This window comes from Mobula hypostoma, chromosome 9 (genome assembly GCF_963921235.1).
Source record: "Mobula hypostoma chromosome 9, sMobHyp1.1, whole genome shotgun sequence".
Lineage (NCBI taxonomy): Eukaryota > Metazoa > Chordata > Chondrichthyes > Myliobatiformes > Myliobatidae > Mobula > Mobula hypostoma.
This window is the reverse complement of record NC_086105.1, coordinates 35170679-35185406: the sequence shown is the minus strand read 5'-3', so window position 1 is coordinate 35185406 and position 14728 is coordinate 35170679. Positions and strand designations below refer to the sequence as shown.

The 14728-nt window shown below is 36.4% G+C and overlaps 1 protein-coding gene across 6 annotated transcripts in view; it reads left to right on the top strand.

The window, feature by feature from the left end:
- Nucleotides 1-14728, top strand: part of wnk1b (WNK lysine deficient protein kinase 1b) — a 163568-nt gene that overhangs the window by 72856 nt on the left and 75984 nt on the right. For 2 of the 6 annotated variants that reach the window (XM_063058053.1, XM_063058054.1), the window contains exons 8-12: nt 2297-2478; nt 5241-6815; nt 7264-7368; nt 7676-7711; nt 8505-8645. In XM_063058053.1, the coding sequence (XP_062914123.1) occupies nt 2297-2478; nt 5241-6815; nt 7264-7368; nt 7676-7711; nt 8505-8645 (2039 nt within the window). Of the gene's footprint in view, nt 1-2296; nt 2479-5240; nt 6816-7260; nt 7369-7675; nt 7712-8504; nt 8646-14728 lie in introns of all 6 variants that reach the window. The other 4 variants (XM_063058052.1, XM_063058057.1, XM_063058055.1 and 1 more) reach the window with 4 other exon arrangements.

The following is a 14728-nucleotide window of genomic DNA, read 5'->3' as shown; positions in this document are numbered from 1 at the left end:
AGCCACAGCTGCATCATCCTGCCTTTAGAATACTTCTTCCTTGGTATGTATCTATCCCGCGCATTCCAAATTGCTCTGTGAAACTCCAGCCATTGCTGCTCTGCCATCATACCTGCTAGTGTTTCCTTCCAATCAATTTTGGCCCGCTGTTCTCTCAAGCTTCTGTAATTTCCTTTACTCCACTGTAACACAACATCCAATCTAGACTGCCTTTCCGTTAGTGGTCTTAACCACAAGTTGCTCTAATAGCTATCTAGTACACATTCTACCAGTTCTCTCTCTTGGGATCCAGCTCCAACCTGATTTTCCCAATCTACTTGCATATTAAAATCCCCCGTGACCATTGTAACATTGCCCTTTTTTCATGCCTTTTCTATTTCCTGTTGTAATTTGTAATCCACATCCTTGCTATGGTTTGGAGGCATGTATATAACTCCTTTCAGGGTCTTTTTACCTTTGTAGTTTCTTAGCTCTATCCACAATGATTCTACACCTTTCGATCCTATATCACCTCTTTCTAATGATTTGGTATCATTTTTTTTACCATAGAGCCACCCCACCTCCTCTGCCTACCTACCTGTCCTTTTGATACAATGTGTATTCTTGCATGGTAAGCTCCCAAATATAATCTTTCAGCCATGATTCAGTAATGCCCACATCATACATGTCAATCTGTAGTTGTGCTACAAATACATTGTATATGAACAATTCACTAAATTCACTATCTCTCATCATCCAAGTTTCTTAACCTTGCCATTCTTATCTTACTCATAGGAACATGTTGGTCTTAGATTCTGATCAGTTGGCCTTTGAATGACCCCCATGTGTCACATGTGGACTTGCACAATAACAGCAATTCACAGTATGCTCTTCCCATCTCCTGCCTAATATTATTGTACTAGCTTTTCCCCATTTTAGCACCCCCCTTGATATTCATTTTATTCTTACCTATAACTAACTGAAAATATATATATACATCAGCTTGCTGCTTGTTGAAACTGCCATTACCTGGTCAGGCTCATTTTCTAATACAAAATCAAATATGATCCTTTCCTGTTTTTATCATCTGTGTACAGTGTCAAGAAACCATCCTGAATGCAGCAAACAAATTATGCCATCATTAAAGACCCCCTGTCACCCAGGATAAGCCCTCTTCTCATTACTACCATCAGAGAGGAGGCACAGAAGACACACACTCAATGTTTTGTGGAACAGCTTCTTCCCCTACATCATCAGATTTCTGAATGGACAATGAACCCATGAACACTATCTCATTATTTTACTCTCTTATACCACTTATTTAATTTTTAATATGTATTTCCTATTATCATTTGTAGTATAATTTATCTACTGCACTCTACTGCTGCCATAAAACAACAAATTCCATGACAAATGTCAGTGATAATAAACCTGATTTTGATTCTAATTTGGATTCTGCCTCCCAGTAAGGGAGTCACAGTCAAAATTGTGGAAATGAAAGTCACCCTCAAAATACCCTGTTGCTTTTGCCTCTTTCCATCATAATCTGCCAGCATATCTGTTCCTCTATCTCCAGCCAACTATCAGGAGGATAGCTAGTGGGAGATAGAGTAACAGATATGTAGTATAACCCCATTATTGTGATTGCATCTTTGTTATTCTTGATCTCTACCTATATTCCCTCACTGAATGAGCCTTCCAGGATGTTTTCTCCAAATGCTACTGTGACAATCTCTTTGATCAGTAGTGCTACTTCCTCACCAATTTTACATCTTCATTTACCTTAATTGTGATTTGCTTTGAAGAAACTTGTTTGGTTAACTAATTCAAACTTCTGTCCTTAATAAGAAAATGCTCAATGCCCTGATTGGTGGCTTTGCTTCAGTCATTTCTTGGGTAAAATAATTTCTTGTGGACGTTATATAATGTCATTGATTTTTTGAATTTAAGCATCTTACAATTATGTGATAATTAAATGGGTTTTAAATACATTTGAAGTCCATTGTTTCAAGTAATTGAGAAGGATTGGGTTGTTTCTTAAGCCCTATATCCTGTACCATGGAATATAAAATCTGAAAATCAGTATACTTACCTGATGCACAGATTACTTGAACTTTAAAATCATAAACATAATTAAAGTTTTGCTTTTCTATGCAGGGAATGCATCAGAAATTTGTTATCAAAGCTGGGTTCCGAATCAGTGGTTAATTTCATCGGTTAACAGTGCATATAAATAGGCAAAGGTGATTTTATTAAACTAAAGATTGTGATTTTCTCCCTATAAAATAATTTTATGAATGGTTTTTGTTTTGTTTAGCTGATGGCACTTTTGACAGTGGCCAGAGTTCTTCTGGGTTTTCAGATTCCCATCTTAGTCAAGCAGCTTCCTATGGTTCGACTCAAGAACAACATATTTCATCCAGCCAACCTCCATGTTACACTCCTTCAACCGTCCAGGCAGCATCGCAACAGCTTGGTGGCCATCAACAGTCTACAGGGGTAAGTGTATTGGCCCCTTTGTAAACGAGATTTATAAATTCCTGAAACTAAAATCAGGAAGCATACTTGAGGATTTTAAAGAATTAAATTTTTGTCACACGTTTGGAAATCTTGATCAATTTTTCGTTATCAAATTATGACAGCTAATTTCAGAATATAATTTTAATTAGATAAGTTGATTGTTCCAAAGGTAAACATCTGCTCTGACTTGTATATGGGCATTTTGAATTCATGTTAATGTGTTGAATTAAAAGTTACTTCCAGTAATTGGCATCTTTACCTGTTTGCAAAATGTGATTAAGTATTTTGAAAGTTGAATCTGGCAATTTTTAAAAAACATTTGCAGATTAAATTTGTTTCTTTATATTTAGAGATACGGAGTGGAACAGGCCCTTCTGGCCCAATGAGCCATGCCATCTAACAACCTACCTATTTAGCCCTATCCTAATTACAGAATAATTTATAATGACTAACCAGTACATCGTTGGAATGTGGGAGGCAACTGCAGCACCCTGAGGAAACCCATGTGTTCACAGGGAGGAACGTGCAAACTCCTTGCAGACAACGTTGGAATTAAACTCCAAACTTCACTGCTCCGAGCTGCAATAGCGTTGTGCTAACTGCCATGCTACCGCAGCACCCTGTAGGATTTCATTTTTATTGTAGAATTTCACTTCTTTCACTGATGCTTGCTGTGTTAATTTTTGAAGGTGAAACTTTGTTTCCAATACCGAAGGCACCAGTGAGTTTTGTCATCTACTCTATTGCATAAATAACTCAGTAAGATGCCAGAGAACTGACCAAAATCAACCAGGGCATAGGACTCTAAGATATGTTTATTTGTTAGACATAAGATCCCTGTAGTTCTGATAATTGTTTATATTACATGCTTCCTGCATTTACAAACGTTTGTAAATAGTTTTATTGACTGATGCATGTGACATCATTTCTTTCGATATCAGTCTTGCTGTATGTGCACAAATATTTTCAAGCATTCTCATGGAAACTGCAAACCACCCTGTAACCCCTACATTTTCTTTTTATTTTCAAGTGCACCTTTATTGATAGTCATATGGAGTTTGCAGGCTGCTTGCAGTATTTTTATTCTTCTATCCAAGAAGTATACATTGGATTTTTTTCCGTTGAGTACTCTTGGATATGTTCTGATGCTGACCAGTAGTAAACGTAATGGAAAATGCTAAGAGGTTCAATTTTGTTCAATTAGATTTGAAGCCACCATAGTGTAATTTCTAAACAGTTAATATTGCAGTACTAATGGCTAGCTCTACGTATCCTGTACAGCTAAACATCTTGTAAGTGAATGATTCAATTTAAAATCAATTCATTCTTCATTTCTTCAAGTGCTTTATTGTGAGATTGTTTAAAACAAAATATTTCATTTTCTCCTGTCATTCATTTGCAAAATACTATGATAAGCTCTGTCACAAACAACTTAGTTTTGTCTTGCTTATGTACATGTTGGTATTCAGTTTACTGTGGGTCAGTTGATGTGCGTTATTTATACGTTTCCTTATTTTTTTCTTTAGCTTCAACAAGGTCGTAGCATGTCTGTATGTGTGCCTCTCCTTTCTACCATCTCTGATTCACCCTGTGTTTCTAGACAGTCTTCCACTGCATCATCGGTTATCTCTGCATCCCTCTCCCCGTTTGTTCTGGGTATCCATGAAGAAACTTTTGCAGAAGAGCTTTCAAAAGATTTGGAAAGTGTCCTGCCTTTGCATTCTATTCCTCCATGCAAATTACGCCGTTCCAGTCTTCCATGTATTAGTTTCAACCCTGTATGTTCAATGTGACTCATGGGATAAGTTTTCATTAAATACAAACTATTTTGGGCACTAAGTTTTACAGTAAAATGAGATTTAGTTAGATTTTTGTTATTTGAGTTAGTACTTCCTGTTCAAATAATTTAAAAGTGACGAGTGGTGATACTCACAATTGTGAATACAAAACTGATTTTAGTGTTTCTGTATTATTAATTTTTATTTGGGGAAAGATCACCCAGTAAATGTAAGTTTGATTTTAATTGTGTAGAGTATTTGCAATAATTTGGCATACCTCAAGTTCATTTATTGGATTAAGTATTATTACTTGTGATAGCTCTACTGGTTTATCATTAATACTAGGTTAGGGTACAATGTGCAAACACAAGTTTAGAGAATTTCCCACTTGTAAGTTGACAGTATTTCAACTTGCCCAATGCAAAATAGGTTCAAAGCATTGGCAGTGAAACTGTTTGGGACCCAGAGAGTGAGCTCTCAAAGGATATTTTAGGATAAAAGAAATAGAAGTCCACCATGGCATAAAAATTCTCAGCAGAAAAAGTTACCAGAGAGAAAGTTTTAATTACTTTATTGGTGATGAGGAAGATAAGCTATGTATTTAGGGAAATAAACACTGGTCATTCTTTTTTGTAAGGTAGTGATAAAATTGTACTGAATATCTTAAAGGTAACACTTAATGATCAAGTCATTAATATGGTACCTATGGCAATCAAGTTTAAGATGTGAACTTCAATATAAATCTGTTTCACATGCAGTGTCTGTTGAGGTGGAACTGCATTTGAACGTAAAACTTATGGCCACAATTGTATTTAATGTATTCATTCAGTTCTTTTAGATGTCTTCTATGTTTGTCTAACACTTCTATTATTATTCTATATTGTAACTCCTAATGAACAAATCATTTTGTGATGCATTTTAATTTTTCAACTCTGATTTGAGATTTTTGTCTTCATGTTAAAGCAGCCCCCATCTCTTGTGCATCCTTGTGGGGGAGTTACATCACAACCAGAGACTGGTTCATATCCATCTATTCCTCAAAGACCATTTTCTTTCTCTCCACCACCAAGTTTTCCTCTGAAACCTGCTCATCCTCAACGCCGCAAAAGTACTTCCTTCCTGGAAGCCCGAACATGCCACTTTCAGCCGATGGCAAGGACTGTAGGACAGAAACTTCTGTCTCCTGGTGATTTTTCAAATCTGAATGTTGAAAGCTCAGCCATGAAAGGTTTGGTTACTCATAGGTCTGCCAGTGAACCAATCCGTATTGAAGGTCAGGTGCAACCAGAGCAAGTCCATGCTTTCATTGAAAGCAGATCAGGATTGGATCAGTTTGAAGACATTCCACTTTTGTGTTATCCAGCAATTTATCCTTGTAATGTGCAGCTGCAGCAAACTTTACAAGACCCCTATGACGTTGTAACTCATAGTAACTTTCCCACTATTGCACTTTCTTTGCACCAAATTCCAACTGAAGTAAAAGTACAACAGCAGCAGATTTATTCCCAGCCCTTGAGTTTGGAGGAGTCCTTTAGTGGTTCGACTTTTCTCCCCTGCCCAAAACAAAATCTAATGGGCCATATATCTCAAAAGATGCAGGTGGCTTCTCACACGATACCAGCTCATATTTCAAATCTACCTTCTCATCTTCAACTGCCGCAGGATGTGACACAAATGCATGGACAGCATGGGAAGGTTGGAGAACCGCAGGCAGTATTTCCGGTGCCATCTGAAGTACTTATACCTGTACGGGATGATAAGGATCCTCAAAGTGAATCTGCAATAGCGGGTGTACGCACACAAAATAGTGTTGGGACAATGAATACTGTGCTCTCTCTTCCACATTTGATTGCCCCTCATTCAGCGCCACCTATTCCACAATTAAATGAAAACAGAACTGGGTCAGTGTTTGATTTTCAAGTTTCTCCAGTTCACGTGGAGACTAACGGTATCCATATTCCATTTCTGCCATCTACTCAAAGGATTTACAGAAGTCGGCGGGGCTCAGTGGATCTCAGTTTGGATGACAGCCAAGGAACTGGAATGCACAGCAGGCTTCAGCCAGTAACCGAAGGTCAAGTTGTTTATTTCAGTTCAGATACTTTGGTACTTCCAGGAGACTTCCTGCGGAGGAGACAGCCAAGGTCAGAAGAACTCTCTCAGAATCTCAGTCCGCAGCGTTCAAGTGACTCTGGTCAGTCAAGTTCCTCAGAAGCAAGGGAACTTCAGTCACCACCACTTTTGGGTTCCACAATTCCATACTTCAACGTATCATTGTATCATGAGCAGCAACAAGTTTTGCCGGAGCATGACACTGATTATGAAACATTGCAAAGTGTGCCAGTTTCACTTGCTGCATATCCATCAGTGTTCATTCAGACTAATACAGAATCTTTTCCGCCACCCTCGGGAACAGCTGGCTTGTATCTCCAAGTCATGGAAGGATCAAGTTACCGACCTGTTTCATCCCAGCAGAACTTGCCACTGGATCACAGTTCTGCAGATGGACAGTGTCTACCATTGGTACTTATATTTCAGGTGTTCTTGCCTTTTGCTGAAATATGTTTAGAATTTTAGAAGCCAAACCTGACCAGTTGGGGGGCAGAAATGCATAGCAGCCTGCAAATCATGATTTCTATTACTCCGTGACCTGAATAAATTGTCTGTTGTGTTTGGGATATATAGTGCAATGCTTTTGATTCAGTGCCTAATTTTTTAAAAAATCGATTATTTAGCTATGAATTGCAACTTTAGGTAGTTATTTATGTGATTGAGATTAATCATAGAAAAGATTTTTGTACATTTTCAAGTAATGTTGCCTTTTAAAATTAATTTTTTAAACCCAAGAAAGATGCATTTGCAAGTTTGTATATAGTAAATTATGCTAATCAGAAGAAGCATACTCACCAATTAATATGATTTTAAGAGGTGTCTTCCTTGTGCATTTTCTTTATCATTAATTCATTAATATCTAAATATCAAGCAGGTACAAATGCAGAGCCAGCTCCCTTCAACCAATCTTCCTCTGGGTGTGACCTCACAGCATACATCTTCACAACTGCCATCAAGTTCCATGCAGCCGACAAACCAGGTAAAGATTATTAAAGATCGTAAGAACATTTTCTAAAACATATGATTGGTGGTACAAACTTGAAATTGAGTCTTGTATTGGTGAAGTCTTGTGGTAATCAGACAAAGTGGTGTACTCTTGGGAGCAAAACCTTAATTTGTGAAATGGAGTACCATGTGTGAAACTTCAGAAGTTACGAAGTCAAGAAAATGTGGCTGTGTTTCTTTTTGTTAACTGTTTCTCCTGGTTTCTGCAACTTCAGTTTGCAGTTAAATTGATAAAACTGTCTTTCATTACTGTATCTCATACTTTGTTTTGTTTCTTGTAGTTTGGCAGTTACTTCACCCCAACGTATCTTCCACAGGTAGAACATTTATTTCTTCTTTAATAACTTGCCCACTTTTTCCTTTTTTAAGAAATAACCCAGATATTTCTTTGATTAAAAAAATCATTGTCCTAAAATAACTGGATTGAGATTGCAGCATGCATATTTGTTGCAAGACTGTCATTATTTAGACCAAATATTTTAATTAGCCAACATTTACTAGGTAAGTATTGTTAGATGCTCTGAAATTTGTTCATAAAGGTAGATCAGCTTATGTTGCCATTGCATTTGTGATCTCTTGAATTGGTGTGTCAATTTGCAGGAAGTACAAACTAATACTTTTGGTACTCCATGATGGAAATGTCAGAGGAAAAATGTTACTGATGAATGTGACTTGCACATCTCCTGCCCCTTCTACCTTTACTACTTATTTATCAAGCCCAAAAGCTGTAATTTGCTTGCTTGGAGACTGAACTGAAACCAGGGGACCCTCATAGTGCAAAGTGCAAACTTCGCCTCATCGTTCAATTATCCTATGCTGCTGATGCAAGTTGTTTAGGTCGATCAAGTGAAGATTGCCTGACGGTACAGCAGATATCTTGTTGCTTACCTGGTTATGATTGCCTTTAAGTGATCCTGATGATCATTTGTGGGTATCTTGGCAAGTCTCTATAAAGATCAAATGTGGGTCGTGGGAGTAAATGGGAGTACTTCAAGCTTTTATTTTCATTTTGCAGATTTGAACACCTTTCCAGACCACTGAACAAAGCTAGGAGCTGGATTACTTACATGCATTATAATTAACACCATGACTAATTCTCTCCTCCCTCAGACAATACAACAGCAATCTGCCCAGCATTCCTTGCCACAGATGAAATCAAGTGGCCCAGTTCAAGTTGCTTCTTCGCATCAAAGTGTACCCATTGTTCAGAACCAAATGCTTGCTACTCAACAAGGTCCTACTTCAACACAGGTATAACACTGAGTTATTGTGTTCCTATAGTTTCTGAAGTAAATGCTATAGAATGTTAGAATAAAGCATTTACTTCTGTAAGTGGTGAAATGGCTCTTTGCTATTTGGAAGATTTTAAATTGGAAGGCAGATTTTTAATTTAACAACACTAAAACTATTTGTTTAATTTTAGTGTCAAACTGATACTGAAATGGGTATTATACATTTCTAAAGCTGCATGAACATATAGATATGCTATTAACATATTAAGGATAAAATTATCTTAGTACATTTAACATATTTAATGGAGTGGCCTGAAACTTCAAAAAGTCCTGACAGTTGCACTGGCATTTACCTTTGACTGAAATTTAGGTTTATACACAACTATATGTAGTAGTCCCAAACTTTCTCTCTGCTGATTGCTGCCATCATTTTTGACTGTGATTTATCCCGGAATATCATGTAAAATTGTACAGTAAAATGTAATTTCTTGCCTTTTCCCAGCAGTTATGATGAGAAATTTGCCTACAGAACCTGCTTGAGTGATTTTGTTCCATTTTAGCAGGGTGGAATGGCAGAACGGAAGAAATATCAGTTTCAGATTCGTGGTCTATTAATTTAATTTGTACCCTTTTGTACCCCGTCTGATTTATTTGCCTGAGTATATATTATTTTGATGCTGGGAGAGAGCAGGTATTGAATTAGAATTAATCCAGGGAATATTGACTACAAAATTATAATGACTAAGAGGAGGATAAACCATATAATCCCTTGAACTAGACTCAATGAATTATTAGATTTGTGGCCAATTCTTGACCTTGACTTCTTTCTTCACTTTTTCTCCAGATTCTTTAATCACTTGATCTGAATCTTGAATGCACTCAGTATCTGAGTCCATATTGAACTGAGGTAGCAACTTCCAATTATGGTTAATACTTTATTTTGAGACTATGCCCCTTTGTTCTGGAGCATGGAATTCCAAGCTTTAAATGGAGAACCATTTTCAGGTTAAAAGAGAAGACCATGATCCAAAAATGTTAGCATTTCTGGTACATAATGTTTTCAAAGTTCAATCAAAGTTAAGTATATGTTACCATATGCTACTGTGCTATATTTCTAGCACATCACATTTTCTCACAGGTTAAAATCAAGACTGTTGTTTCTGCATGTAACTTGGTATTTATAGTACCTTCATTATATTCCAGATAACAAGACAACTTGACTGATCATTTAATTTCTAAATCACTTGAAGAAACAACAACCTAATTTCTGAATCCTCTAAGCTTCATGATGGGAAACACTACTGTATTTCTTAAAACTGAAAGAAATAATTTGTGTGTGGAATACTTGTCATTTGACTATCTGTGTCTCGGAAGTTGAGTAGCATAATACATTTAGATGCAAAAAATTTAAACTTATTGCAGGGAGAATCAGAATCAGATATAATATCATTGACATATGAAATTATTTTATAATTTATTAAAAGCATTACATGTGGACATCTTAAGTTTAATTACAGTGATAGATAGCATTTTAACATGCATTAATTCTAGTTTGAATCCTGCATATCTGGCAATGATAATGACTGTGAGGTGTTTAAAGCAAATTTACCACACCATTCATTGACATATTATAAATATCAAATTGTATGTTACTTTGGGATAGATATCCATGCCAGAAAAATGAGGACTTAATCACAGTAGGTCAAAACATGCTGCCACTGACAAGTAGTTCGTATTTATCTGGGACATACAGATCTATTCCTCATGTCAAATTGCTCGTAATCAAGACCCAGACCCAAAATGGTGAGGTCTTGTGTAGAAGGCAGAACTTTGTACAACAGAGCGTTGGAATGTGAGTGGGCAAGAGTAAATGTAATCCCCAATTCGCCTGCAAAATTGTTAAAGTTAGAAAACCCATAGTCCCATCTTTACTTGTGTTAAAGGTAAAACAAATACTTCTGCACATCTTTAAATATGAAAGTTGCAGAAGGAAGCTTGCCTTTCAGCATCTATCTTTTCATTCCTTTTAGAATGTTGAATATTTCTTGTGAGATTACTTTTACTTCTTAAACCAGCTCTTGTTTTATCCTCTGATGATCACCTACTAAAGATCTATCTTGTGAATCTTTGCTGGGTTATCTTAAAGCTAAGCATATCTCTCCTCAGTAAAGACACCAAAACTAGCTTTAATACTGCAGATATAATTTCACTGCAGTGTAAAGGAACAGCAGCAAGGCATTCTTAAAATTAAGACTAGTGTACTACTTGTTTTCCAAATTTCTTGCAAATTTCTGGTTATCCATTGTGCTGCAGTGATTTCCAGCATTCCTCTCCCTTCATAGCCATACTACTTAATTTCAGACTTCAGTTTGTTTCTTGCACCTATCCCAAAATGGTTTATGCAACTGGAAACCAATATTAGGTCCAGTTCATATAGCAGAATCCTGCTCTAATTGACAATCACCCATCCCTGGTATCTCATTCCAGGTTGGTTTGCTATGCATTTGGCTTACAAACTTTACTTTTCACAACTGTTTTTGAGGTGTAGCTGAAATACTATCTGAAAATTCATTTGCATACTAGTTTTTGTACCCTATGCATGGTTTTGCCTTTGCTTTGTTCACTAATTTAATTAATGACGAGTCTTCCTTGGCATATCTCATATTTTTTTGAAATACAACTGAGATTTCTAATTCTTAGTTCAAATTTTGCCCAATTATTTTATCAAATACCTTCAGAAATTGTAGTTAATACTTTAAAAATCCCCAACAGCTACCTTTGATATTCTGTTCTATGGTGAAAATACTTGTGTTGCAGATAATGTTTTATAATCAGTCCCCTGAACATGAGGAAATATTTTGGCATATTTGTTTAATCAAATATGAAATGCATTCATTAGTACATTTGTAGACACCATTGAAATCCTGATCTTAGCAGAATTATTTGCTAAAATCATCCTTTAGAATTATATTCAATTATTTATATATTTAATAAAGCAATTCCCAAACAAGGCCTATCTATATATTGTGTGTGTGTGTACGTACGCATACACACACACACTGACAATTTTGTAATTGGATTATCATAGCAAAAATGTCTTTGGGCTCTTCATGGAAGTGCTGTCTGTCTGTCTAGGTACCATATCCGATGCGGACTTTGGTGACCATGGTTTTCCATATAGATCTATCCTTCGTTTTTTGGATGACTTCCATTTCCTCAATGTGTAGCCACCTGGCTATGCTTTTGATGTACATAAGCTGAGGTCTTCCTCAAGGTTTACTTCCCTCAATCTTTCCAGAGAGTATGAGTTTTTCTAGTTTATCTTTCCGCATGATGTGTCCTAGGAATCTGAGTTGTCTTTCTCTTATTGTTGGTATGAGTGATCGAACTGCTTGGGCTCTTCTGAGAACTTCTTCATTTGATGTGTGTGTGGTCCATGATATTTTTAACATTCTCCTGTAGAACCATAATTCAGCTGCTTCTAGTCTCTTTTCCATTGCTGGGGAAATAGTCCAGCATTCACTTCCATAAGTCAGGATAGAATAAATGTAGCACTGCAGTATTCTGTTTTTAGTGTATGTGCTCATCTTTCTGTCCATAAATATGGTCTTCATTTTTTGGACAGCTTCTTTCGCCATTGCTATTCTGTATTTGATATCTGTGTCACACCTGCCATTACTTGTTATTAGGTTGTCAAGATATTTGAATTTGTTGACTTGTTTGATGTTTGTATTTTCGATCTTGATCACACATTGTGGGATGTTTGTCTTTCTGGAGATGACCATGCTTTCTGTCTTCTTGGTGTTGATTGAGAGGCCTCTGCGATTACTTTCTGCTGCCAGTGAGTTGTTCTGGAAGTTTTGTTTCTGAGTCAGCTATTAGTACGATGTCATCAGCATATCCGATGTTATTTATATTATGGCCTCCAATTGTGAATCCTTTGATGTCTTTGATACTTCTCAAGATATTTTCACTATACAGGTTGAATAAGTCTGGCGAAAAGACACAACCTTGCCTGACTCCTCTCATGATATTCACATACTCACTCACTTCTCCTATTCTGATGGATGCTGTCTGGTCCCAGTATAAGTTTCTTAAGAAATGTAGATCTTTCCCATCTATGTCAAGATCATGAAGCATTTCCAGAAGATCTTGCTGTCTGACAGTGTCAAAAGCTTTTGTATAGTCAATGAAACATGGGTAGATGTCTTTTTGTACCTGGATAGCTCATTCACAGATCATCCGTAGCATGAAAATAGCATTTCTGGTTCCAGTGTTTCCCACAAAGCTGCATTGTTCTTTACTGATTTCTGGTTTTATACAGCGTCTTGCTCTCGGCATGATTACTCAGAGAACAATTTTTGCCACATGGCTCATCAGACTTATTGTACGATGTAACTCACATTCTGTTGCTCCCTCTTTCTTTGGAAGCGTGGTGAACACTGATTTACTTAAATCATCAGGTGTCTCTCCATGATCATAGATTTCATTTGCTATTTCTGTTATTTTCTCTTTTCCAAAATCTTCTAAGGCCAGTATCATTTCAACAGCGATGTTGTCTGGACCAGTTGCTCTGTTATGTTTTGTTTTATTTACGGCTGCTCGAATTTCTGATTTTAGAATGCTGGGTCCTTCAAGATTCTTCTTTATGTTCGGTTTTTCTCCTCTTTGGTCTTCAAAAGTTCTTTTATATATTCTGTCCATCTGTTTAGGATTTCCTCTTTGTTCATAATTAAGCTGCCATCTTTTGCCTTGATGTATCCACTTGCTGAGCAAGGTAATTTCCCCGTTAGTTCTTTAATCTTATTGTGCATCAACTTTGTTCCAGGGTTATGGGTTTGTAGCATTTTTTATCTCTGAGCATTTCTGATTTAGCCATCTGTCTTTAGCTTCTCTGTATTTTCTTTTTATTGTCTTATCAAGTTGTTGGTATTCTTCACTGTCTCTTAGTTTGATGGTCTGTTTTTGTTGCATCAATTGTATTATATCTTCAGTTATCCACTTCTTCTTACTTTTCCATTCTTTTCGTGGGATGGTTTTTTTTGCAGCTACAACCATGGATTCCTTCAGTATGTCCCAGGAATATTTGCCTCCTTCATCCTGCAGCAATTGAAAACGGTTTTTCACCTTGATTGTGTATTCTGTTTTCAGATGAGGGTTGTTTTGTAGTTGTTGATAATCCAGTGGTTCTGATCTTTTTGGTTTCTTTAATTTTCTCATCTTTATTTTGGAAGTGCTACTAAGTAAAAATAAGCTTCACATCCATGCAAGGAGGTTTGACTGGGGGTATGGTCAAAGAGAGAGTTTGGAAGATGTATTTTGGAGGAAAGAGAGCTCAATGAGTTTTGAGAGGGAATTCCAGACCTTAAGTGAATTGTAGACTGATTTAATTAAGGTTGACTATGTTTGAATTATGAGAAATGATAAAATGTAGGACTAACAGATTGGAGGTAATTAGAATGATGGAATGGGGTAAAGTCATAATAGTTTGATGTGGGGGAGTTAGGAAGAGAATTTTAAGATCAAATCATTGCATAAATGTTAACTTCTGTATTGATAACAATAGTTTGATGAATGCCAAAAACTTATGAGTTAAGTTAAAGGTTGCAAAGTTTTTGATAATATAGACTCTACTGGAATAATGGAGGTTGGCTAGCAGTATAGCAGTGAAGTTTAGAGCGACCAATGGCATGGTAAAATATTTCAGCAGCAGATGGACAGTGTTGACGTTACAGTGATGGAAATAATCTTAATGATGCTATGGATACACGTGGTATAAAGTTGCTTTCTTTAAATTCTTACCCAAAGAATATTATACTTTTGTAATTTGAAAGAATTTACTTAAAGGTTTTATTTGTTTGGTTGTGTGCATTAGTGTAATTTAGTTTTTGTCATTCTTTGTTTTGTGCTTGTCTAAACATCTTTATATTGTGATCTATGGTATAAGTCACAATGTATGAACTGCAGTGCATAGAGGTTTAGGTTTCTGCAGATTTTTTCCAAATATTCCTTCACTTTTTTAAGTGGCTGAAGTATAGTAAGGTGACTTCCCAACAGGAAGAATTGGTATTGAACAAGTAAAACTTGTTTGGATTTATTTGT